Genomic DNA, 25,913 nt, shown 5'->3' on the forward strand with positions numbered 1-25,913 from the left:
TTGTAATGCCAGGCAGGTAAGGGGGAGTGCTGCTGCTGCTGCTAATCAGCTGCAGAGGCCGCCTACTACTGTACCTGAGTTATACAGCGCAGGCTTCCGGCTGTCATTACAGTCCAGATAGTGTCCCTTCCTCCCTACTCCTTATGGGACACTGCCGACTGGGAGCCCGCTGTGAGTACAATGCACTCTGTCTCTTTCTAGTTCTTACCCACTTCACTGACGGGAGCACAGGGAAAACATACAAGTCTCCAGAAAGTTTGATCTGATGCCAGTCACACAGTGTAATCTCTCATGCCCTGCCTGTAAGTGCCCCGGGGCTGGTGACACAGAGCCGGCGATGTGGCAGAGGGGGAGGAGGGGACGTAAGAAGTACAGTAATAAGGGATCATTCCGGCTGTGTGTCCTAGCTGACCTGTTCTATGTATCTTTGCTAGAAAGTGATCGGTGATTAGCTAGATTTATAGCAAGTAAAAATAATAGTAAAGTAAGTGAAAGTATATATCGTTTCACGGCTGCACCTTAACCACTTTGTTTAATCTATCTATCTATCTATCTATCTATCTATCTATCTATCTATCTATCTATCTATCTATCTATCTATCTAGATCTGAGATAGATAGATAGATAGATAGATAGATAGATAGATAGATAGATAGATAGATGATAGATAGATAGTTAGATATATAGATAGATAGTTTTACATCTATCTACAGTATATCTCTCTATCTACCTGACAGATAGATAAAAATGATAGTTTATATCTATCTACAGTGTATACAGATAGATATACAGTCAATGTCGACTGTGTCAACACAAAAAACATGAAAAAGCCATATCAACCTTTTGACTGTCAACCTTCCCGATGTTGACATAATGCTTGTTTTGACCTAATGCTACAGTATGTCAAACTTTTTCATGTGTCGACCTAAGGCAGGCTTGCCTACCCTCCCAGAATGGCCAGGAGGCTCCCAAAAATCGGGTACATATATATATATATATATATATATATATATATATATATATATATGTAGATATACATACAAATATGTATATATAAGTAGATAAGATCGCACAATGCTCCACCACAGTAGTAAAAAATTACCGTGCCATGTCAGCATTCAATATAATAGTAGATCCCAATAGATAGGGAGACCAGCACCAGTCCAATGCAATGTTTAAATCCAACTCATATTTATTGTATAAAATTACACCTTCTTATGCATCGTCATGTCATAATCAAGATAGAATAAATGACACCCAACAGGCATACTTTACATAATAAACATATGAGATACTGAGAAAAAAGACACAGAACCGATACAGTATCCTCTTCCCTTACCCAGAAAAGTGAGAACATGTTTGTGACAGGGAACATCCAGTTGCACTAGTTAAGGTGAATATATCTTTAAATAACCAGATGAAGCTGTGTTATTACCACCCACATGTACACGCCCAGCTGACTGTACTCTACTAGCTTCCTGTTACATAAAACACAGATGTCACACAGGCCCTCACTGCAAGTCTCTGCTTCTAAGCTTAAAGGATTGTTGTATTCAATGTGTGTCTGTTCTGAATCATCCGGTAAGCTATGGTGACTGCTAGATACAGTAATACAGGTTTCCTGGGTTTAATTTGAGCTAAAATGCGTTTTGGAGACAGATACAAGTTATTACAGCAAGTAAATGTTTATACATTTGTTAGATAAGTCTTTTTAGTTGTTGTCTTTTATGATGATACTTTTACACCTGAGTGCAGCATTGTGTAGGCAGTGTCTTCTGAGCTGGTATTTTATTGTATGACCTATTTTATGACATATTTTGATGCATGGGTCTATTACATTTACATGAGACATAATATTTTATGCGATATAGCTTTGCGCATGTGAAGTGATAGCAGACTTTGGTGGTATTTATCAAAACTTGTAGAGCAACAAAGTCAGTTGCTTGTAGAGCAACAAAGACAGTTCCTAACTGTCATTTTTAAAACACAGACTGTAAAATATAAGGCAGGAGCTGATTGGCTGGTACTTCAGGGTCTAGGTACTAAGCAATGGAGAGAGATAAAGTGGACAGAGATAAAGGGTGAAATTTACTAAGATGTGAAATACACTTCACAGGTCATTTTGCTATGGGCAACCAATCAGAAGCTGCTTCTTATTTATTTACCACCCTCTAGAAGATATAGTATATAAGGGTGTTTATGATTTTTAGTGTTTTACCCCTTTGGGGCATAGTGCCAGAAAGAGAAGCACACATTAACCAATCATGTCATCCTGATCATTTTTAACTTATAGGGATGCTGAATAATGCTCAGCTGATCTAATCTACTACTTCAATTTTCAATATTTAGTTCACCAGTCAGCATGGAAAGCAGAAGTCTAAATATGTTTCCATACATTTTTAATTTTACACTTGAGAAACATTATATTTCCATTACGTATACTGCCAATGATGTCAGAAGCTAAAGTTTAAAAATAAGCTAAGTTTCTAAATGTTTTGCAAGTACAATGTATACACTGTATGTTTTTAAACATAATTATACTATTTGCATCTGGATAATGTCGACATTATCCCGATGCATTACTCTGAGTTTAAAGTCATAATGTAATTTCAGAATTTTGAAAGTATATTCTCTCCTGACTTTTGATGAAAAATGTAACAGTAAGGTTTGAGACAATGAGAGCCTGCTTCATTAACTATATTGAGCATACACAATTACAATTGTAAGCATCTGCACCTTCGTCATTGTTTAGCGTCAATCCCAGTATCCACGCCACCCTGAAGCGTGGCGAGGGGCGGCAGAACACGTCCTTCGACCTTTTCATACCCCCACTATCCATGTTGGAGTGGAGTTGAGATTAGACAGTGAGCCACCGAGCCCGAACCATGGCGAGCGCAACGAGCCCCGCGAGGGGACGTGGATTACTTTACATGTATTCCGCGTGCGCTCGCCACGCTTCGGGCTCGGTGGCTCGCTGCGCCCGCCACACTATCTAATATCAACTCCATGTCGACGTGGATAGTGGGGGTATGAAAAGGTCAGAGGACGCGTTCTGTCACTCCTCGCGGGGCTCGCCACGCTTCGAGGTGGCGTGGATACTGGGGTTGACGCTAAACAATGGCGTAGGTGCAGGTGCTTACAATTGTAAGCACCCATCACATCACATACTATGCATACATCACATCACATAACATCACATCTCATTGTAAGCACCCATCACAATCTCATTGTAAGCACCCATCACATCTCATGGCATGGGTGCTTGTACAATAAACGATCGCATGGCATTGCATCACATTTGGTGCCACGTGATCCTATGCGATATTTCATTGTATAAGCACTCCTGTGCAGTTAACATGGACATCGCATCGCACAGGACTATATACGGTACGTGATGCGAAGCAATGCGATTTTTCTACGTTGAATAGCACACTAAGCTATTTGCTTAGTGGGTGCCCTGCTAGGAAACAAGTACCCAATTTTTTAAAAGATATCACCCAGAAGCCCCAAAATGATCAATATCTTCTTTTAAATATTGTTTAGTCTGTATAGGTCTGTATAGATATCCTGCAGTGAAAGTGAATTTCTTGTTTTGGTACTTGTGTATTATCACGGCGCCCACGATTTCCATTGCAGGGCATTGTACGATGAAAAATCGCATCGCATGCGATATGATCGCAAGCGATGCGATGCAATATCACCCGATTTCTAATTGTACAGGCACCCAGATGCCTTATTACCATGTTAAATGCCCCCCCAGACCCGATTTTTAATTGTATACCCACCCTCATAGGACATGAGTATGTGAAATGCCCCCACATTGTTAACGCCACCCCACTATGAACGCCAACCTGAAGCGCGGCGAGCGCAGCGAGCTCGTGAGGGGCGGCGGTACGCGTCCTCCGACCTTTTCATACCCTCAATATTCACGTCGGCGTGGAGTTGATTTTATAAAGTGTGGCGAGCGCAGCGAGTCACCGAGCCCGAAGCGTGGCGAGAGCAGCGAGCCCCGCGAGGGGACGGTTATACCTGTGAAGTAATGCGCGTCCGCTCGCCACGCTTCAGGCTCAGTGGTTTGCTGCGCTCGCCACACTTTATAAATTCAACTCCACGCCGACGTGGATAGTGGGGGTATGAAAAGGTCGGAGGACGCGTACAGCCGCCCCTCGCCACGCTTCGGGTGGGCGTTGATAGTTGGGACCGTTAACAATGTGGGGGCATTTTACATATTTATTACCCATCATGGTGGGTATACAATTAAAAATCAGGTCTGGGGGTGCCATTTAACATGGGACTCAATGGGAAATCGTGTCTCATCGCATGCCATTGTAATGGCATGCGATGTGATGCGATTTAAAAATTGTATACTCAGCTCGGAAAAAGGCTGAAATCGGGTCCATCGCATGCCATCGCATACCTTAATTAGTGGTATGCGATGCGTACCACTAATGCGTTTGGACTAACATAATGGGCAAATCATCTAGTGTGTACTCACTGTGACACTGACGATGCGCACTCCTGCTAGTTAGGAAGACATTACTAGCGGGGTGGCCATGCAGCTGAATACAGCCTAGCAACTGCTACATTGCTGCTTGCATTGGCAAGTGTGCATGATACTTTTTGTTAAACACTAGAAGGCCATTATGCCCAGCGTGTATGGACAGTGATGACCGCTGTCATCGCTGGTGGGAAAGCCGCTCAGTGCATACACACTGAACAGCTTTCCCCCTGCCTGGCGCAGTCAGCGGTGGGCACGGGCGGATTAGAAATTGAATCCTGCCCTGGAAAAATCTAGAAGCAGCCTGGGGGGGGGGGGGGGAGGCTGGATTAAATTCACAATCCGACCCTGGCCGTAGCTGCGAGGGGTCAGGTTCTGGGGCAAGGTGCCACGCAGTGGGTCAGTGCAGCCTCCTCCTCCCCTCCCATTGTCCCCCGTGCACTCACCGTATGCCTGCTGGGGCTGCTGCTGCCCCTCAGAGTCCAGGTGCTTGGGGTTCGGTTGCTTGCGCCGCTTCATGGTCTGTGCCCCGGGAGCCAGCCGCTGCTACACTATGATGCCTCCAGCAGGAGCTGCCGGCCACTGACCCATCAGGTGGTAGCGCGCATGTCGTAGCGGGGCCCGGGGCAGCCTGGGAGATGTAGTCTGCACCCTGCACACACCATGCTGCTGTGGGGGGTAACGGAGGGGCCGCCATCTTCCATACCGCATGTCTCACCAGCCAGCCCAGGGGGGAGCGCGGCCGGCCCAGTTTTAATGAGTTCTGGGAAATTACCCGGTTTCCCGACGTGCCAATCCACCCCTGGCAGGGGGAGGATAGTTTTGCATAGCGCAGCGCTAGCAAAGACGTCCTTCAAGCAGAAGATGAGCAGCTTTCCCGGCGATGATGCGAGAGCGTGCATCACCGCTCATCGCCGGGCCATACACACTGGGCGGCTTTGAGCTGAAAGCCGCTCAAAGTTGGTGTTTTGAGCGGGTTTCAGCTCAAAGTCACCCAGTGTGTATGGGCCTTAAGGGGAGTATTTATCAAAGCTTGGAGAGAGCTATGCATAAGATTAGCAAACACTTTATTGCTCACAATTGTATCTCTCGTTGAGCTTTCATAAATACCCCTCTAAGACAGAGTTTCCCAAATTCCCAAATTCTGCCATTAGTCCAGGTTTTTAGAGGTACTAATTAAGCCACCAGTGATCAACCATGGATATCGTTAAAATCTGGACTGTTATAGCAGAGTTTGGGAAAGCCTGCACTTAGAAATGATTTCATATATGAGCAATAGCTTATGTGGAAAGTTCTTGAGCTATATTAATCAGGGGAAGGTAATGCTGACATTTTACAGTGAATATTACTGGTTAAGGTTAATATCAGTTAATGATTAATTTTGTGTTTGCAGCTGAAGCTGGAGGTCACTACAACATAAAAGACTGAAGCATTTGTAATGGATAGCCTTCCGTTTGATCTCAACTACTGTTTGGATCAGCAAAGCTGGGATGAACCCAAATGTAATGGGTACGAACTTTCTAATAATGACCTTCCATTGAGATATGACTCAGGTTTCTATAGCCTAAACTATGGCCCAGGAAGGTGTCAAAAAGGGTCAAGAAATGACCAGGCACCAGAAAAGGCCAGTTCCTCCGACCTTGCTGACCAGTCTGAGATGCACTTGAAAGTAGACTTTTTCCGTAAACTAGGCTATACCTCAGAGGAAATCAATGCAGTCCTTCAGAATCTTGGTGTGGATGCAGATACAAATTCTGTATTGGGAGAGCTTGTGAAACATGGAGGAAGCCCAGAACGGGAAGCTGTGCCAGAGGAGTCAACAGAAGCTATTTTAATACCTCGAGGGAGCTTGGGAGCAAAGACTTCTACAACTTCAAATGAAGAAAGTGATAGTAACAACTTAAGGCCAATTGTCATTGATGGCAGCAATGTCGCTATGAGGTTTGTTACACTTTTGTATACTTTTTGTTGTTGTTTTTGTGTGTGTATTTATATATATATATATATATATATATATATATATATATATATATATATATATATATATATATAAATATAGGAGGGAGAACATGCTCTGTTCCTGGACTTACCTGTCCATCTAGAAAGAAAGCGCCCCTCCTTGTTATACCCCAGCCAATACCCAAAGCTTTTATAATCTCAAGGGTGAGATTACTTATAACAAGAGAGCAGCATCCTTGGAGCTCTTGATACAACCCAATAATTCCTTATCAATATATATATATATATATATATATATATATATATATATGTCAGTCCTTAGCATTTTCATTTTGTTTCCCTCATCATCCTGACCCAGAACATTCATTGGGGCAGATGTATTAAGCATTTACAAGAGATGCAAGAGTGATAAAGAGAGATAAACGTCCAGCCAATCAGCTCCTTACTGACTTTTTTCAAACACAGCCTGTAACATGGCAGTTAGGATGTGATTCCCTGGACATTTATCTCTCTTTATCACGCCTTGCATTTATCTCTTGTTGAGGCTTAATACATCTGCCCCATTGTGAGATATAGGAAGCAGTGAAAAGAGTGGAGAAGTTTACCAAGGACATTAGTGCATGCGGGGGGGGGATTTAAGGTACCCAGAACCCCCTCCCTGGCAGCCAATATGCCACAAGTCTTTTTTTTAGCTTTGAAGTGACATTTATTAAGTGCATTCTATACAATTACTATAATGTTATAGGGGAGCTGCATTTAGATAAACTAGATGGGGCTTTGTCAGGGGAGGGTTACTCCATAGAGGCCTATGGACTTATTGTCGAGTCCCCTGCTGCCCCGCACTGATGCCCAATCCCCCCCTGCTGCTTTTCACCGATGCACCCCTCACCAGTGGCTGTGCTGCCTGGTCTAGTGACCTCTTCCACCCTGCACCTCTAATATATGCAATTAGTATCTGCCCGTTTTGCGATACTGATCAAATATGCTAGTACATATGCGATTAGAATTACGATGTGTGGCGGGATGTACCGCAGTTGCTTAGTACTAAAGTATTTGCCAACCAGTTCCTAATTGTCATTTTTTTATTAGGCTTAATTTTGCTAGGTGTAAATGAAACAAATTCACTCTGCATGCTAACACAGAGGCCACACATATCTGTGGGAATAAGCAGAGTAGCTCACAACTGACACTGGTGTCTCTTTGCTCTGGAGATCCAGAGCACAGGTTCTCAAACTCGATCCTCAGGACCCCACACAATGCATGTTTTGCAGGTCTCCTCACAGAATCAAAAGTGAAATAATTAGCTCCACCTGTGGATCTTTTCAAATGTGTTATTGAGTAATGAATGCACCTGTGCACCTGCTGGGTGATCTGGAAAAACATGAACTGTGTGGGGTCCTGAGAACCGGGTTTGAGAACCACTGATCCAGAGTATAGCAACGTATAATCATGCAAGTGCACTTCATGAAGACCTGCAGATACCGTAGGCCTGTCCATAGACGTATCACTTTTATAAATAAAGAAAGGCAATATTTGTGTGGCATAAATTACACCCATTTTGACGGCAAAAACAATAAGGCTCATTTTGTGAATCCGAAGGACCTGCTTTTCTCAAATGACTGAAAATGTTGTTTTTAGTTTAGTTTATTATTTTTATTAAATTTTATTGGTAAATGTGTGTATACTGTTTGTCATTTAAGTTGCTGGTTTCATGAATTGGACTTTTAAATTATTACTGACCTTTGCAAACCAAAAACAGGTCAATAAGCTTTTAATGTGCCTTGTGCAACATGTGGCTGTGTGTAGAAAAAAATATATAAATAAATATATATGCAAAATAATGATGCATAGGCAATTGTTGGTTACAAGCAGGACTCTGCTGATTCATTTCCTGTTCTAGAATGGACTCACTAGCTGTGTTTTGAAACTTATTTCAAAGAAATGTCGTTTTAGAAAATAAGAACTCTGACCCATTTTTCTGTTGTCAGACTACATATTTTGGGTTTTTTGGTATTTGTTGTGTGTTTTTAACCTACTTGAAAGGCTTGGCTCTTTCAAGAGTGTGTGTGTTTACATACCTCCCTACTTCTACTTTCCGAGAGGAGGGACAGTTACCCGAAATTAGGGGGCGCGGCTTGCCCGGGAGGGGGCGTGGCCTATAATTGTGTCATGTCGCGAGGCCACGTCCCCGTTTTACGCTGTGGGGGCATGGCTCTGAGGCTCTGTGAGTCTCTAGCCAAGCCCCCAGCCCCTCTGGATGTGGGGGATAGACGATGTGCTCGGGACACTGCCGGTGGCGGGAGGGACGCGGGAACGTCCCCAAAAACCGGGACGTTTCCGCGATGATCGGGACGGTTGGGAGGTATGTGTTTATATATACTATGTTGTTTATCTGTATATAAGCTGTCCAACACATGTAACCAGGTCTAACAAAATAGACTCCATTGTTTTAATTATACATTTTGTATAAGTGCTATTTGAATGACTAATTAGACACTTTGAAGTTTTTAATTAGCCAACAGTGTCAGTATTGGGTTGTTGGAAATGGGGATACAAGGTGTGGGACAGGTATTTGGGGGAGCTCTATGTTTTTAGGCTTGCAGGTGGGAGTAATTTGTTGTTTTGTAAGGTCTTTGAAAGTGCCTTTACGTGAATCAGATTTTCCATGGTAACATATCGCAGGTCACCTGTCTTTGAGATTTTCTATTAGGATACGTTTAAAAGCAGGAGCTCACCCACGAGAGACATTTTGTCATACGATAGGTGCGATCACTTTACGTGGATCACATTGTCGCAGCTAATTGGTTAACCGCCCTGTATGTATGGATGTTTTACTCTCAACCTAACCTTTTAAATTGTTTGATGTTATCTTGTACAAGCCACAGACGTCACGGGACTCTATTGACACTGCTTGCAGGTTTTAGCATACAGAACATCAGTTGTTATTTACAACTTTTTAAACTACGTAGACATTTTCTATCCCTTTTTGTTGTTGACAATTCATGATCAGAAAAAACATGCAAGATGAGGACAGTAGTTAAATACATTTACTGTCAAAGAAAGGTATTCTGCAGCTGTGTAGAACAAAGTACAAAGTATAATTTAGTGTCAGGTGCACAAAAGGGAAATTCCGCACTGCTACTTCCTGTATGCTTAATCTTCTACATTGTTCCTTGCTGATTCACATGCCCAGAGTCCTGCCTGTCTGAACAGCTCACAAGCAGTCTATGCAAATGCAGTTTATGTAAATATACCTGCTCTTTCCTCCTCCTGGGATTTTTCTCAGCATTTGCAAAATTAGAACCTCCTATTTGAGATACTTACACCTTTTAGCCTTTGGTAAATACTACAGTATATCTACTTTGAGGGTTAGCCAGGAAGTATAACTTGTTTTCAAAAGAAGCTTGTGTAAAGGGAAATCTACTACTTTTGTAGTGGTTTGGCTAATATTTTTTATATTTTTTTTAATGCAATATAGCTTAAGCATTTTATAAGAAGTCACATGCAGTTAAATACTTTTTTCTAAGTGTCCCACTTATGTTACCTAGGGTGAGAATTTGTGACGAGAAAGCCATTACCCAGAAAGAAAGAGCAAACGTCCCTTGTAAAATTGTGAGATCATTGTGACTGGATCGCTAATCTCTATCCTCTCGCAAATCCATATGCAATTCCCAGACCACTGAACAGTTTTTGCCATCCTTGCAATTAGGAGTAGGCCCGGGGCTTTCACTAATCTGTGACTGATAATGATTAAATGCTCATAATCATTTAAATATCTCAGATGAATGTGAAAAGCCCCAAAATTTACATCTACAGATGTGAGTTCCTAAATGGGCATTCACATGGGGCAATTTCAGCCCCCTTTCTAAGCGATATGACCAGATAGGTTAGAAAAGGAGCACGGATCGCGCCGTGTGTATGCCCTGCAGCAATAGCGATGCGCGGGCCCATGTGTCGCTATAGCCCGCAGGATAGCCATTGCTTGCACTGGCTTTCACTAGATCGCGGGGCTTTGCCCATTTAAAATAGGGAAAGCTCCACTTTAATACCTTTAGAGAACAATACCCACAAAAAAAATTTATTTGCATTTCAAATTGTTAAACAATTGGCTTATATAACATGAACCGGTGTTTTCAGATGCGTTTTGAACTTATTCGTTTAAAATGCAGTGATTGAAATTCAAATTGCACCATGTTTCTTTTGGCTTTCGATGCCTGCTCCGGCGTAGTTCATATCGCAAGCCAAAACAGTATTTGCAGGTAGTATTTTTACTCTAGTCCGCATCGCATCTAGTTCAAATCGCATACAGTTGTAGCTTTCGCATGCAATCTGATCTAGTTGAAGTTTGCCGGGGCAGAAGCCGGGGTAAAAGGTAACAAACGCTGGGTCCTATCCGGGTTGAAGCCGGGTGAAAAAAAATGCGTTTTGGTGTAAAAGGGGTATTAATCACTATCCTTTAACAAGTCATTTGAAATAAGAAAAAGCAACATTAGACTTTGCACCCACACATTCCATGATGCACTAGGCTAGCACTACATCAATCACTTGCTGAATATAATGTGGACCTCATGACAGACAGTAAACTGTTCTGTATGTGTAAGTACACATTGAGTACTGGAAGGGGCATTGACCACAATTTTGCAGTGTCACACATGCTGTTAGCCTACTGTGTTAGCAGTGTTTACTGAATTGGAAAGTACTGTAGTTGCATCATAATGAATCCAAACAATGTGGAAATTACTTGTTTCCTGCTTTAGAAAATTGTGTGTTAGACCCACCCACCATTCTATAAATTTAGACTCCATTAGGTATTGTTTATACAAGTAGTTAACACATTTATATCCACTGTTATATACAATGTTAATTTCTGTCTTTTAGAGGGGATAAATTCCTTTTGGATTCTGGTTGGATAATTAAAGCATATAAAAGAGTGTGCTAGTTTTTAACAATAGTACTGATTCAGGGCCAGTTCTAGATTTGCTAAGATAGCAAAACTGCAAAAGCTTTCATTCGCATGGTGGGAGCCGCCCAGCACAGGGCAAGGGTACCCAGCATGCAAAGGGCCTCTCAGCAATGCAATAGCAATTCAAGGCAGCATTAAAACCTTCCACAAAGGCAGACGCACCACCACCATATTTCAGGTTGTGGTCTGGACACAAATGCATTGTCCGGTTTGTGCCCCTAAATGTCACTTTTCTGCCCTGTTGCCGGCCCCTGCTGCTCGTAACACTGTGACATTCGCACTGCAAGCAGTGGTGCATGCACAGAAGTCTGAAAATCGCCTTTTTGCGATTTTTGCACTTCTGCGGCCTATACTAAATCAGGCCCAATGTTTGCACCAGTAGGTGTTAGCAGACTTCAGCACATACATACCCATTGATTTTTTTTTCTTAGAATATACAGTACAAACAACAAGGGCGGTGATTATGAACGATTACCTTGCTAAACAGATCCAGGAAATCTTCCATAAATATACTTGCATAATGACAAGTTGAAGGTCGAATGCAACATGAGAAGAATGTTATTTTAATTCATGTTAATTTCCTTTTCAGTGACCTTTCAGACAGTTGTTCGTTGTACTCAACTTTATAGCAGGGAATATTACAGAATCCCCCAAGTGTTCCAAGAAAGTCTAGATTTTCTTGTTAGTATAGTACAACACTTTTCTCATTAGTTAGTATAGTACAAAACTTTTCTTATTCAATCAATCGAATTTTAAAAATGTTACAATTAGCCTCCTATACAATGCACTATGATAACCCCAGTAATTGTAATTAATGTTAAAGGCACAGTGTACTGTAAAGTTTTATAGGGCTTTATGTACAAAGCAGGGACTTTTGAAAGCGCATATAAACATACATGTTATCATGTATGTGCTCGATGGATCCCCTGTAGATCGCTTTATACATTGGATGACGTGCGGCACCTGGGAATCAGCATAAGCCTTCGCACAGTCCTTCATAGCCTGCCCCTGGACTCCTATTGGCTACTTTCATAGAAGTCCTGGAGCGGGCTTAAGAATGTGTGATGGCTTATAGTGATTCCCGGGTGCTGTGTGGCATCCGATGCATATAGTGCTGCTGATCCCTGGCACATATCCAGCACATCATTTACATACATGATAACATGTATGTTTATTTGTGCCAAGCGATCCTCCCTGCACTACATGGTTGGTACTGCAGCCCCAATAACAGCTACATATATTACATGTTTCTCTGAACACAACCGTTGTAAAAATTACAATGCTGGTTTGGTTCCAATTCTCAGGCTAACATTTATTAGTCATGTTTTATCTAAGCACATATCTCACTAAAGTATGTTGTTCAGTTTCAATTTCACTTAATAATGACTTGCATGTAACTTCGCTCAAAAGTTACAATTCAATCAAACTTATTTTTTTGTTTAAATGAAAAGTTTTATGTGACTTTTATTGAAAAAAAAAAGAGGTTACTTTTGCATTCAAGGATAGTAATGCATCGTACTATTACATGCTGGATTATTGCACATTGCTTTGCATTTTTGGGATTGTGGTTGACAGTATTTTATGTTCCCTCCATTTAATACTAACAGTTATTAAACAAGGTATGATTGTATGCAGAGAAATAGGACACTGAGGCCAATTAATTATGCTGCTTTCAGACCGCATAACTGGCTTTGACCCTGTATTTGGAAACGTTTCCAAAAACGGGTCTGCCAGATAAAACCCCTTTCACACCGCAGCACTTAAACGGTATATTACCGTTTAAGTGCCGATTTTTTTACACTGGCAGACCCGTTTTTGGAAACTTTCCAAATACAGGGTCAAAGCCAGTGCAGCCTTCAGCCCTCCCCTCCGTGCAGCTCCCCCCCCCCCTCGCGTGTCGACCGAGAGCATGTCGACGCCCCCCGCGCATGTCGACGCCCCCCGCGCGTGTCGACGCCCCCCCACCCCGCGTGTCGGCGCCCCCCCCCCCCCCCCCCCGTGTCGACTTACCCCGTGCCGGTACCTCCGTTGTGGACTGCAGCTCAGTATGCTCGGAAAGCACGTATGAAAAAAGTGTCTTCCAGAAAATGGCTGCCCCATAGGAAACCCTGTTTAAAAAAACTGTCTTCCGTATGGGGGGCAGCCATTTTCTGAAAGACACTTTTTTCATAAGTGCTTTCCGAGCATACTGAGCTGCAGTGCCGGGAACCACAACGGAGATACCGGCACGGGGTAAGTCGACACGGGGGGGGGGGGGGGGGGGCGCCGACACGCGCGGGGGGGTCGACACGCGGGGGGCCGTCGACACGCGCGGGGGGCGTCGACACGCGCGCGGGGGGTGTCGACACGCGCGGGGGGGGCTCCAGTGCTGTGAATACTTAATGAGCGCTCATTAAGTATTCACTGTGCTGAATTTAGGACCCAGCTCATTGGCTGGGTCCTAAATACCGTTTCTGAGCCGATTTTTGCGCTAAAATACCGGTTCAGAAACGGGTAGGACCCTGCATTTTAACCGGTTAGAAAAAACGGCATTTTCTAACCGGTTAAGTGGGACTGGACCTTTCAGACCGCACACATTACCGTTTTAAAACGGTAAAAAAACGGCAATTTACCGTTTTAAAAGTGCGGTCTGAAAGGGGCATGAGTGGCTGGCAATTCAATCACAGCCAACAACTTTGGTACTTATTACTTGCACATCTTGGAAGTGCAGGTGCTCAGGAAAAGTAGCAAATGTTGAGCCAACCATAATTGGTGAATATTTATGCTACTGACATTGTAAGATGTTTGGCAGCACATTGACAATGGTTGAATTGAACATTTATGTGATGGGAAAACAGATCATAGTAAACAAACTTTTTAAAGCGTACATTTTGTATGCCTAGATTGGTCAACCCACACACTTAAAAATGAATGTACTGTATACACTGTATGCATTGGTATGCCTTGTTTACATTAAGAAGGCCTACAGTTAGTAGGTTGACATCAGAAAAGTAAGTATGTCAACGTGGTCAATCGGTCGCCATGGCATCAACATCTACATGACTACAGGGTTGACCAGTTAGTCTAAAGCTAACCCTAAGACAAACCCTAATTCTGCAAATCAATAAAAAGATGTTGACATTTGTGTGTTGTGTTGACATTTCCAATGTCAAACTTTTGAAAATAGACTGTCCACCTAATGATCCTGTCAACCTTTTTACTATGGATTGTGATTGTAGACCTCTCAAGGGGGTAGATGTACTGATTGAAGCAGTGATGTGGAAGAAGTAAATGAAAGGAGAAGTGGCCCATGGCAACCAATCAGCACTGAAGTAACATCTATTATATGTATAATATAAAATTATACAGAGCAGCTGATTGGTTGCCATGGGCCACTTCTCTGCTGGCTCACTTCTCCCTTATTACTGCTTCATATATCTACACCAAAGTTCCTTATGCAAACTATCTGACTTGCATGGAGGTGGAAGTAGAGGCATGGAGGCACACACATATCATCAAAGGTTATGTCATGTGAAATGGATCAATAGATTGCTTGTTTTTCAGGTATTACTGATCAAAACTTCTATAATTAGATTTTAATTATGAAATTTTAATTATTTTCAGCTTGCATGTTGTACAATCTGAGCCCTATACAACTTGCATTGTTATTTGGCAGGAAAGCAGCTATTTAAATTCCTGTATAGTGGTTAACTTAATTCATAATGGTAAAATATGTCTGCAGAACTCATTGCTTGTTCCCTTTTCTTCTGTAGCCATGGAAACAAAGAGGTATTCTCATGCCATGGAATATTGCTGGCTGTTAACTTTTTTCTGGAAAAAGGACATACAGATGTCACAGTGTTTGTACCATCATGGAGAAAGGAGCAGCCCAGGCCTGATATGCCCATTACAGGTAAACACTAAATATGATAAATAAAGCAGATTAATACCTAGACTATTGTATGGAACAAAGAAGTATTCAACATATCTAAGTAAAGATGCACATACACAAGTGGCATAACAATAGTCCCTGAAGACCCTGCAGTGTCTTAAAGGCGCTGGGGTTCTGCAGATACTTGTCTGCGGTCCCGTCACCTGCCCCTATTACAAATATCACTCACAAAATGGGCACCACCTCTGAGGAGACATTTATTAGGGAAGCTAGAGAAGGCAGCAGCCACCTCCGAGGAGACATTTATTAGGGAAGCTAGAGAAGGCAGCAGCCATTTTGGGAGGGACTTTTTTAATGGGGACAGGTATGACAGATGTGTGGCAGCGGAAGTGAGATGCCCTAACAACAAGCAGATCCCCTGACCAGACTGCATGCCTGGGTGGAGAGCGAGAGGATCCTCTTACAACAAGCAGGTACAGAGGTAGGGGGTTGGGTATTGCACCTAATGTATAGTTACGCCACTAATATGCATTATACAATTATCTGGCAGATCATCTGCCAGACCTGGCTGGTTGGAATAAAAATATGGTTATTGATGACAGCATTTGACAATCATCCATTTGCTCCCAAACAATGGAAAAAGGGCACAATCTTTCATAAAAATTGGTTAAATCAGTGATTAACCCAGGTTGTCTGAGTGACAGGTTTTGATCTGTCAGATAATGGTATCATGTATGCCCAACTTTAATACTGTACATGTAATGTTGCTTTGTATCTTGTACCAAGTAAACTGATCATTGTGCATTTGTGATATCACAAATATCTGTTGAGAGATTTTATATTATACTATTTGCCCAGTAATGGGTATCTCACAATGCCCACAGCCCACTTTGAAAATAACAAATGTTCTCCATTGTTTAACATTTGTAAAACTTTTTATTTTAAGTAATAAAACTATACAGGAATAGTGCATACATATATTATTTACATAAGGGCCATAATACCCAAAGTGTTTTAAAAAATACTTTTAATACCATCCTCCCAACTATTTTGATAGGTAAACTACTAAATTTGGGATTGTCTGTTACCCTGTAACTATATTTTATATTTTTTAATTAATAGGCCGCTAAAGGTAAACTTGCAAATTGAAGGTCATCTGTTGTTAGGATTAGCACTGGTTTCCGTTTGGGAGTCTTTTTTTGGCACAAAAAAAAAGGCTCTGTGTTAAAACACCAGAAAGTATCATTAGCAGTGAGTTGCCCGCTATTGAAGAGATTTGCATCAAATGTAACATTCATAAAGGAAACAGCATTATAAAACAGCATTATAATACATTGTCAGCATCAGAATTTGCTTTCCTTTTTACCCTCAAAAACATGTTTCTGGTGTTTCAGATCCAGAACTTCATGTTTAGGAATAGCTTTTTTCCATCTATTATTGTTAGAATTAGCCTACTGCCAATCAAATGGGAGGTCACTGATTGGCTAAGAGAAATCTCTCAGTCAATAACTGGCTGGCCAGTGTTTTTTTAAAATATTTTTTCAAATTCAGTAGCTGCTTCCTGCTCCACCGCACCGCCACTCGGTGCTTCACCGCTGGCACACACCTGATGGGTCCGATCTCATAGATTGAACCTGTAGGTTCATCCTGTAGGGTCCGACTCAATTCGGATGGGATGTCACAACTCGATTCGGATGGGATGTCGCACTCATCCGATTTGTTCCGATTTCTCAGCCCAATCTGTAGGGATAGGGTGAAATCGGCCCACATCAGATAAGTGTATGGGCACCTTAAGATAGGAAAGAATATTAAAAAACTATTTTGAATCCCTTTTGGCAGATCAACACATTCTAACTGAACTTGAAAAGAAGAAAATCCTGGTTTTCACTCCATCTCGTCGAGTCAATGGGAAACGGCTTGTTTGCTATGATGATAGGTTTATTGTAAAGTTGGCCTACAAGTGCGATGGGATCATAGTCTCAAATGATATCTACAGAGACCTTCAGAGTGAGAAGCCAGAATGGAAGAAGTTCATAGAGGAGCGGCTACTCATGTATTCCTTTGTCAATGACATGTAAGATATTTGTTGGAATCATCATATTCTTTAAATGATAGGTGCTCAAACTCAGTCCACGGGACTTCACACAGTGCATATTTGTAGGCTTCATCACAGAATCACAAGTGAAATTATTGGCTCCACCTGTGGATATTTTAAAATGTGACAGTTACTAATGAATGCAACTGTGCACCTCCAGGGTAAAAGTGAGTGTCTCAAGGACCGAGTTTGAGATCCTAGTTCTCTGAAATCAAAAGGGGCAGACAGTGGAGTAGTTGTCCTTGCCAATAAATCATCTTCCGACTGACATTTATATGCTGCGGTAGAAAAATGACAAACATTAGTTCTCCACTTTATCTTTTTCCAAAGAAGTGTTGTATCTATAATGGGTGCAGAGTCTCCATATGGGCTCATTTGTACACCCTGCACCCTTTTTTTCAATACTCACCTAGAGAGTCCCCCGTTGATAGTTTTGCGCATGCACATAAAAAAAAAACTCTTTAAAATAATATCATGGAGATGCGCATGTGCAAAAAAAGTATGTTTCTTTTTGATGCTCAGACTGTATTGCAATCTACCCTTAGAAGCCTTTGGACTTGGGCAGCAGTATTCATCAACATTTCATTTTTCATTTACTGTAGCTTATACAAATGTAAAAAAAAATATATATATATATATATATATATATATATATATATATATATATATATATATATATATATATATATAAAAAATTACTTACCCCTTCAGGGAAAGGAATTGGAGCCAGCACTCAGCAGTTGCTGAAAGTAAAATAGTGTTTTATCGTAAAGACATAGTTGCAATTGTGACAGCTGTTGTCCTGACAGCTGTTTCAACTGCTCCTTGGCAGTTTTCATCAGAGGACCTCTGATGAAAACTGCCAAGGAGCAGTTGAAACAGCTGTCAGGATAACAGCTGTCACCATTGCAACTATGTCTTTGCATTAAAACACTATTTTTCTTTCACCAACTGCTGAGTGCTGGCTCCAATTCCTTTCCCTGGAGGGGTAAGTGCTTCTGTTCCTTTTCTATGTACCTGGCACCGGCTATACTTACATCATTGCTTGGAGTGCTTCACCTTTGAAAAACTGTAAAATATATATATATATATATATATATATATATATATATATATACTGTACACACACACACACACTTTGCTTATGTGTCATATGTGATATGGCCACATTCTTGTAATGAATTCAACAAGATTGTGGCACATTATCCTATATGTCCCTAGAAGATGAATTAGCTACTCAGTATGTATTGTTCACATTTACAGTGCTGTGTACTTGTCTTATGTATATGTATGTCTTATGTATGTTGTCTAAATGTAATATTTTTTTTCTCGAAAGTCCCAAGGTGCTTATTTGCATACATATGTAGATGTTGGTGAAATTATGGTCTATTAATTATACAATACATGCTGTTGTGTATTCAAGTATGTTGAAACAGGTGTTGATTGGAAACCGTGCATTTAAGTCTCCTAACTGGGTTACTTCTGGATAAATGTATCACCATCCATCAATACATACAATATCAAAGAAATACTAGGACAGTATGTCCCCGATGGCTTATGAAGATAATGGAATAGAAAGATATTGCATTTAAGGGCCCGGGGACATACTGATATTTCTTTGGTGTTACGTAATTAGTGTGTACACCATGCATATATTTAAATGCTGTTGATGATTTCAAAAATCAGTTTACAGCATTAGATAACACAAAATTGTAGCAGTAGATATACTTTCCATCAGTTGAAAACGAAAACGTATACAAAAGAACAACTTCTGTGCAGAATGATTCACTCTGTTTTATATAGCTATTCATTTTCCCTTTAACCTCGTTTCTATTCAGATTTATGCCCCCAGACGATCCTATGGGACGAAAAGGTCCAAACTTGGATGACTTCCTGAGAAAAAGACCTCTTGGTCCAGAGAACAAAAAAGTGCAATGTCCTTATGGTAAATAAGAATTTTTCACTATGTATCACTTATGCCTTCACTTTCCACTGCTAGCAGGTAACACCTGACAAAACAGATATTTAAAATTGATGATGATTTACAACTTTGGAAATATATTGTTGTGTATTTATTCTTTTGGAGGCTATGATACCTTACTGTTATGTAAACTGTAAAGCTACTGTTGTATTATTTAGCAGTATTGTCCGACTTGTGATCTTGGTTGATACATCTAGCGGCATATTGTAATATTTCAGGCCTTACAGCGGCATTATTTTACAAGTTTGTATAATTTGCAGAGAAATTGTCACATTTTAAACAAATTTCTTTATACTGAAAAAGCTATCACACATTTTGCATATCATTAATTTTATATATGATGTACTTTTCATTTTAACTGTAGGTAAGAAATGCACCTATGGAATGAAGTGTAAGTTTTATCACCCAGAAAGGATAAACCAGACCCAGCGTTCTGTTGCTGATGAACTGCGTGAAAATGCAAGACTTTCTCCTACTAAGGGGACAGCTTATTCTGAGGACAAAAAGACAAGGAAACTTTCAGTTGCAGAGAGTTCCACTGTGGAATCAGATACCTCTTCCATGCAGAAACTTCCTTTAGAGAGAACTGGGTCTTCCCAAAAAGCAAGGACATTTGAGAAGAATGCCATACAACATTATTACAGCACTGGTTCTGACTGGTTCCAGCCATCTGTCAGCTCAAAGGACTATCTTACTCATAACTCTTCTGACTCTGGCATGGAGTCATGGTCAAGTATATCAAACAGTTTCTCTGACCAGTCACATGACCAATCACTGTATTGCACCTGTAGCCAGCAGATACCTTGCTGTCATCATAGAAGTGATTTGGATTCTAATAATCGCAAACACTATAGTTCACAGAAATTGGTTCCACATGGTTCTCATTCAGCATCTTACTTCCCCTATAATTCCTGGTCATCCCAAAACCCATCACAACAAATGTACAGAAGGGAAATGTCTAACCCTATTCCTGCTACTTGTAGCCTTCCAAATAATTTCACAACCCCACCTCCGCATTCAGGTAAGTATGTGTCTGACCCAACCCCTATACGTCACCCCTCCTCTAGACCACTGCCTAACTACCCAGTGTACCCAACAGTTACACCTTCGACTACTGATTACCAACAGTGGCCAAACTCTGACCAGTTCGCAGCGGAGAGATTGAGTGTTCGTACAAAACTTTGTGCTATCTTCCATCCCTCATTAGTAGATCATGTCATGAATAAGTTCCCACAACTGCTGGACCCACAAACATTAGCAGCAGAAATATTTACTTGTAAATCCAAAATCAGGATGTGAAAGTAACTAGCTGTTTTAAAAGAAGCCTCTAGACTAATAACAGCTGTGCTGACAGGGTTTGAAATTACAATCTGTTCTGAGTCTCCCTTCAGTAAATATTGGGTCATTTTTTTATGATTTAGATCTAGAAACAGTTATGAACTACACACAGTGTTGGCCAAAGATGTGTCCATAAATACGTGTCTCGTTTTCATTCACAAAATAAAGCTGCATTATATAAACATGCATGCAAAGGATAAACTGTTGCAAGATACATGCAGCTTGGCACTGATAGCAGTGGCAAATGCAACATTTGTGGAGTGAGATTTCCCAATTTTTGACATTACAGCTAATTTTGCCAGCCCATGAAGGATGCATACATGTAAGAAGCTATAGTCTGCCCCACACAAAGTGTACTTTATGTAATAGTACTTCAGACATATGCAGGCCAAATGATCACCATATCACAGATACTTTATCCGGTGCGAAGAGTGAGCACTCAGATTCACAGGAATTCACGCAGCAGACTAGGTAGGAAAATCTGTGGCCACTGGGCGGGTGCAGCAGCTCCATTCCACCCTTTGCACTGCTTTTTTTATTGGCCGCTAGTCAGGCTGAGGGGGAGGGGGTTTCTTGCCAACTGGAACACCCCACACACATAGAAGAATACGCCTATGGGAAGTATTTACCCTGTTTGTATAGGTAGTACAGATGGAGCCCCTCTAGTGCCGGAATGTCCCCCTGGTGAGAGCTGGCAGAGAGGGACTCCATTAGACTTGGACGCACGAGCGTCTCACACAAACTCGCGTCCCAGTCAGTTGGCGGCTGGGTGGTGCGCCCACCTGTCACCTGTATGCTCTGTTAATATAAAAGTTTTTTTCACCAAGACCAGGGAGTACCGCCTTTTTCTGCCTGTCGTGCATCCACACAGCAGGGAGATACATTGCGTATCTATGAATACTGTATATAATATATATGTTTACTGTATATATAGCTAGATATATAGATATCTAGGTACTTGTGAGTTATCCGGGCGTCCGATTTTGAAATCGGGTCGGATCGGGACATCGCATCGCATCGCATGCGACCATCGGATGCGATGCGATGCGATGACCCGATTTTTCCATAGGAATCAATGTTAAAATGGACTGAGTCCATTTTAACATGGAATTCAATGGGAAAAAGGGTCCTTTTCATACCCCTACTATCCAAGTGGGCATGGAGTTGGATATAAACCTGTGGCGAGCGTAGCGAGCCACCGAGCCCGAAGCGTGGCGAGCGTAGCGAGCCCCGCGAGGGGACACGGAATACCGTCCCCTCGCGGGGCTCGCTTCGCTCGCCACGCTTCGGGCTCGGTGGCTCGCTACGCTCGCCACAGGTTTATATCCAACTCCATGCCCACTTGGATAGTAGGGGTATGAAAAGGACCCCTTTTTCCATAGGAATCATTTTAACATTGATTCCTATGGAAAAATCGGGTCATCGCATCCGATGGTCGCATGCGATGCGATGCGATATCGCATCGCATCGCATCTGATTGTATGCCTTAACTTAAGGCATACAATCAAAAAATCGGACGCCCGGATAACTCACAAGTACCGATATCTATATATAGAGACAGAGAGAGAGAGAGATCATGAAGAAGACAGCAGCACAACGTATAATTCCAAAAGCAAATATCATTTTCAAAATGACAGGTACAATGAATCACATAAACGTTTCAGAGGTAACACGCCCCAATGTCAAGATGTACATGTGAGGTCATAAAGAAGTATAAGGTATAACATATATCTAAATAAATGTATAGCAGGTGTCCAGCACAGCCTCTATAACAAGATTTTGGTTTGGTGCTGTTCGAAATATAATCATAGACGGTGTAGTGTACAGCACTCCAATACTCTTCTTCAATAATAATGGGTTTATTAGCAACGCTGTATTGAAACATGGCTGATAAACCCTTGATTATTGAACAAGAGTATTGGAGTGTCGTACACTACGCCGTATGTATATATATATATATATATATATATATATATATATATATATATATATATATATGCCTATATGATATTGTTATGTTTCATAGTATGTGTTATGTAAAACTTTATTGTACATTTATTGCATTTTGTAAATATTTTAGCTGAAATGAAACATTGTATGTTTCATATGCAAACTAATTAGGATATGGTATTTTATCAGCTTGTGCTTTACTACAAAGCCAGTTTCTTATGTTCTTTCACTGTCCTGCACAGTTGCCTTAATGCTTAATATTAGGGATGATAAGTTACAGTAAATCTTGTATTTTGATTGGTACTTTGTCTGAATCTCAAGGTTTTTATGAATTCATATTTATATGTGGTTTATTTCACAAGCTATTCATAGCTTCCTGGAACTACATTAAGTGAATATAATCATTTAAGACTCATCTAAGACTCCTAAATTGAATATGCAAATTAGGATCCAGATTAAGCTTAGTGTTCTGCACAATACAGTTCTTTGTAAGGGGATTCAGTACACAGACAAAAAAACTAAATATGAAATTAGTTCATCCCTAGATTTTTAAGCAGGAAGTGAAATTACACTTTAAAATACAGTGTGTAAGGAGAAGACATAGATTGATTTGGCTGAAATATATATATAAGATAATTTTGAGTAAACAAAACAATTGCCAGAAGGCAGTTGACAAGTTGATACATATTGTATTGAATTTAAGTGTAAAATCAAGTGGCTGGTCTATAAATAACCACTAAAGGGATAAACACATATGCAGTAGAAAACATAGTTAGAGGTAAATATTATAGGGTGCCAGAGGTTGAGAATGGATGTATTTTTTAAGCAACAATCATTTGTAAGACAAAACCAGTTTGGTTTACCTTGTAATTGATTACTGCTTGAAAAATATGGCCATTTTCAGATGAACTATTGCACCTCCAGTGTCTCGCAACCTATAACATTTACCACTCAATCTATTTAATACCTTTAAATATTATTTTCATGGACATTTTTTCTTACTGTAAGGCAAATTTAAGTTTGGTCAGAGAATTTTACATTGGCATTTTGTGCTACTTTTCAGTTGTTTTGGCTTTGTTATATATTGCCACGACAACTCTGACTTTTGACAGTCAGTCCTTAAGTCAGTGATTGTTTTTCTGAGGCTAAGTTGAGCTGCTGGCTTCTGGTGCCGGATGACTTCCCGACAGTCGGGATTCAGACGGTCAGTATTTCAATACCAGAAATCCGACTGTTAAATGTCCAACAGTCAGGATCCCTGGTGGGGGTCCACAAACCCCCCAAAGGGAGAATAGAACTTTTGGTGAGCCACTGAGCCTACAAGGGGCTTCAATGTGCTCACCCCCCCCCTTCCTGTCGGAGTACCAGCAATCGGGATGCCGATGTCGGTATACTGACCCTCAGAATACTGACTGTTTGGGTGCTATAGCACACCTACTGGCCTCTTGCCCTACCTGAGGCTTGGATATAAAATATTTGTTTGGGTTTGTACCTCTATGACCATCCACTTGATTACTTGTGTAACTTTTTGAATTGACACTATGTGTCATTTCATTACTGAGGAATTCAGTCCTTTTAATATTGATCATACAATTTACAGTAGCTGTAAAATATAAATTGGTAAGAAATGCTTTCTTAATTATTTTATTTCAATATACCCTGTGAACATTGATATAGTTGGTGAAATGATTTGGTTAGAATTTTGTAACACTTATACCTAAGGAGTATACTGCCACAGAAGTATTGTGTGCTAAGTTGATTGCTTGAATAAAACTTCTGATTTTCACTAAACTTTGTTATTGCACTAATTTATTGAGCTGTGTGTAAGATGTACACTACTGTTGTGTTTTCTGACTTATTGTCCATTTTGTCTTATCTTTATGTGTTCTGTGGTGCATTTGCGGGTGTTATTGCATGTGTTCTTCTCAGGGACGGTGTAAGGCTTCTCAGCACCCTAGGCAAAACTTCAAACTACTGCCGCGCCCCCCCCCCCCCCCCGCCCATACTGCAACCAATAACTATTTTACAACCCCTTAATGCATAATTGCCTAACATTCTGGAATGGCAGGGAGCCTGCCAAAATTGAGTGGTCCTCCCAGCTCCTCAAGTAGATGGGCAAGACCCCTGATTTCTCTGGAGGCCCCCAGCACCCTCCCCTTTGCCACCCACAACAGAGTACAGGAAGAGAGGGCAGCAAAATAGGGAAGTATGCCTCAAGAGAAAGTATGGAGGTGAGGTCGTAGAGGTTCCACCGCAACCACCTGCATTAAGTATGACAAGGATCCTCACAGACATCCTTGATTTTATTATAGGCAGACTTGGTGGCACCCCCCTAGATCCCGGCGCCCTAGGCAGCTGCCTAGTGGTAGATCCAGCCCTGGTTCTTCTATCTTCATCTTCCTCTTATAAATGTACTTTGAATACAGTAACAAAATGTATTTTATTATATGTCCACTGATTACTTCCATGTTAAACATGCCTTGACATTGAAAGTCCATCCAAAAAGTAATTTAAGCAAATAGATTCGCACCCAAAAAATATGGTTGAAAAGCGGAACGGAAGTCTACGGACACTGGGACACGTGTCCCAAAGCTGACTCCACATTGATGCGATAGGCTTTTTCCAATTTGTTCAGTCTGTGCGACCTGTGAGACCAGGACCTACTAAACCAGTGCGATAGGAACAGGGTGTTTGGGGCTAGAGCTGACTTCACACAACTTCCCCTCAAACAATTGGGCACTCCTGCATTTTTCCTGACACTCCCAGAAATGGGAGTGCCACCCTAATCGTCGGTTTTCTGTCAATTAACTTGCGTACAGCCAGCGATCAAAAAAGTAGCAGGATTTTATTGCAGGATGACCTTGTTCATGCATACTAAGAGCCGTACACATTTGTAGTCTAATAATAATTACCTGACAGGTCAGGTATATGCACAAAGTACCAAATATCAAATATGCGGCACAGGACAGAGATGTAACCGGACCTGAATAATCTTTGTGGCACTCCCGGCCCCCAGGAAAGCTAGGCAAGTCTTGCCCGACCTACCACACCCCTTTATAACCCCCCCACACACACACACGCAAACACACCTGTACCTGCTTGCCCCCACTCACCCCAATCTAGGCATGAAAAATGGTTGCGGCAATGATGAAATTCTCACTAAATTGTGTCCTTGTAGCCCCATCCCTGAATTCCAATGCTGCTAAAGTTGGCATCGCATAGCAGGTCATGTGGCCATGATGAGGGGTCCATGTCTCT

The 25,913-nt window shown here is 41.4% G+C and overlaps 1 protein-coding gene across 3 annotated transcripts; it reads left to right on the forward strand.

The window, feature by feature from the left end:
• The first annotated feature begins 68 nt into the window (after window positions 1-68).
• On the forward strand, window positions 69-21,821 carry ZC3H12A (zinc finger CCCH-type containing 12A). 3 transcript variants are annotated; one of them, XM_083173549.1, is made up of 6 exons: window positions 69-171; window positions 5,892-6,439; window positions 15,173-15,312; window positions 17,131-17,365; window positions 19,225-19,331; window positions 19,732-21,820. In XM_083173549.1, exons 2-6 carry the CDS (start codon window positions 5,937-5,939, stop codon window positions 20,664-20,666), a joined length of 1,920 nt encoding a protein of 639 aa, XP_083029675.1. In that variant the 5' UTR covers window positions 69-171; window positions 5,892-5,936; the 3' UTR covers window positions 20,667-21,820. The 3 variants fall into 3 exon arrangements, with proteins under 3 accessions (XP_083029675.1, XP_083029676.1, XP_083029674.1); XM_083173550.1 differs by lacking the exon at window positions 69-171 and adding an exon at window positions 232-302 and having other exon boundaries at window positions 19,732-21,821; XM_083173548.1 differs by lacking the exon at window positions 69-171 and adding an exon at window positions 1,475-1,581.
• The last annotated feature ends 4,092 nt before the right edge of the window (window positions 21,822-25,913 follow it).

This window comes from Crinia signifera, chromosome 2 (assembly GCF_055691185.1).
Source record: "Crinia signifera chromosome 2, ASM5569118v1, whole genome shotgun sequence".
Taxonomy (NCBI): Eukaryota; Metazoa; Chordata; class Amphibia; order Anura; family Myobatrachidae; genus Crinia; species Crinia signifera.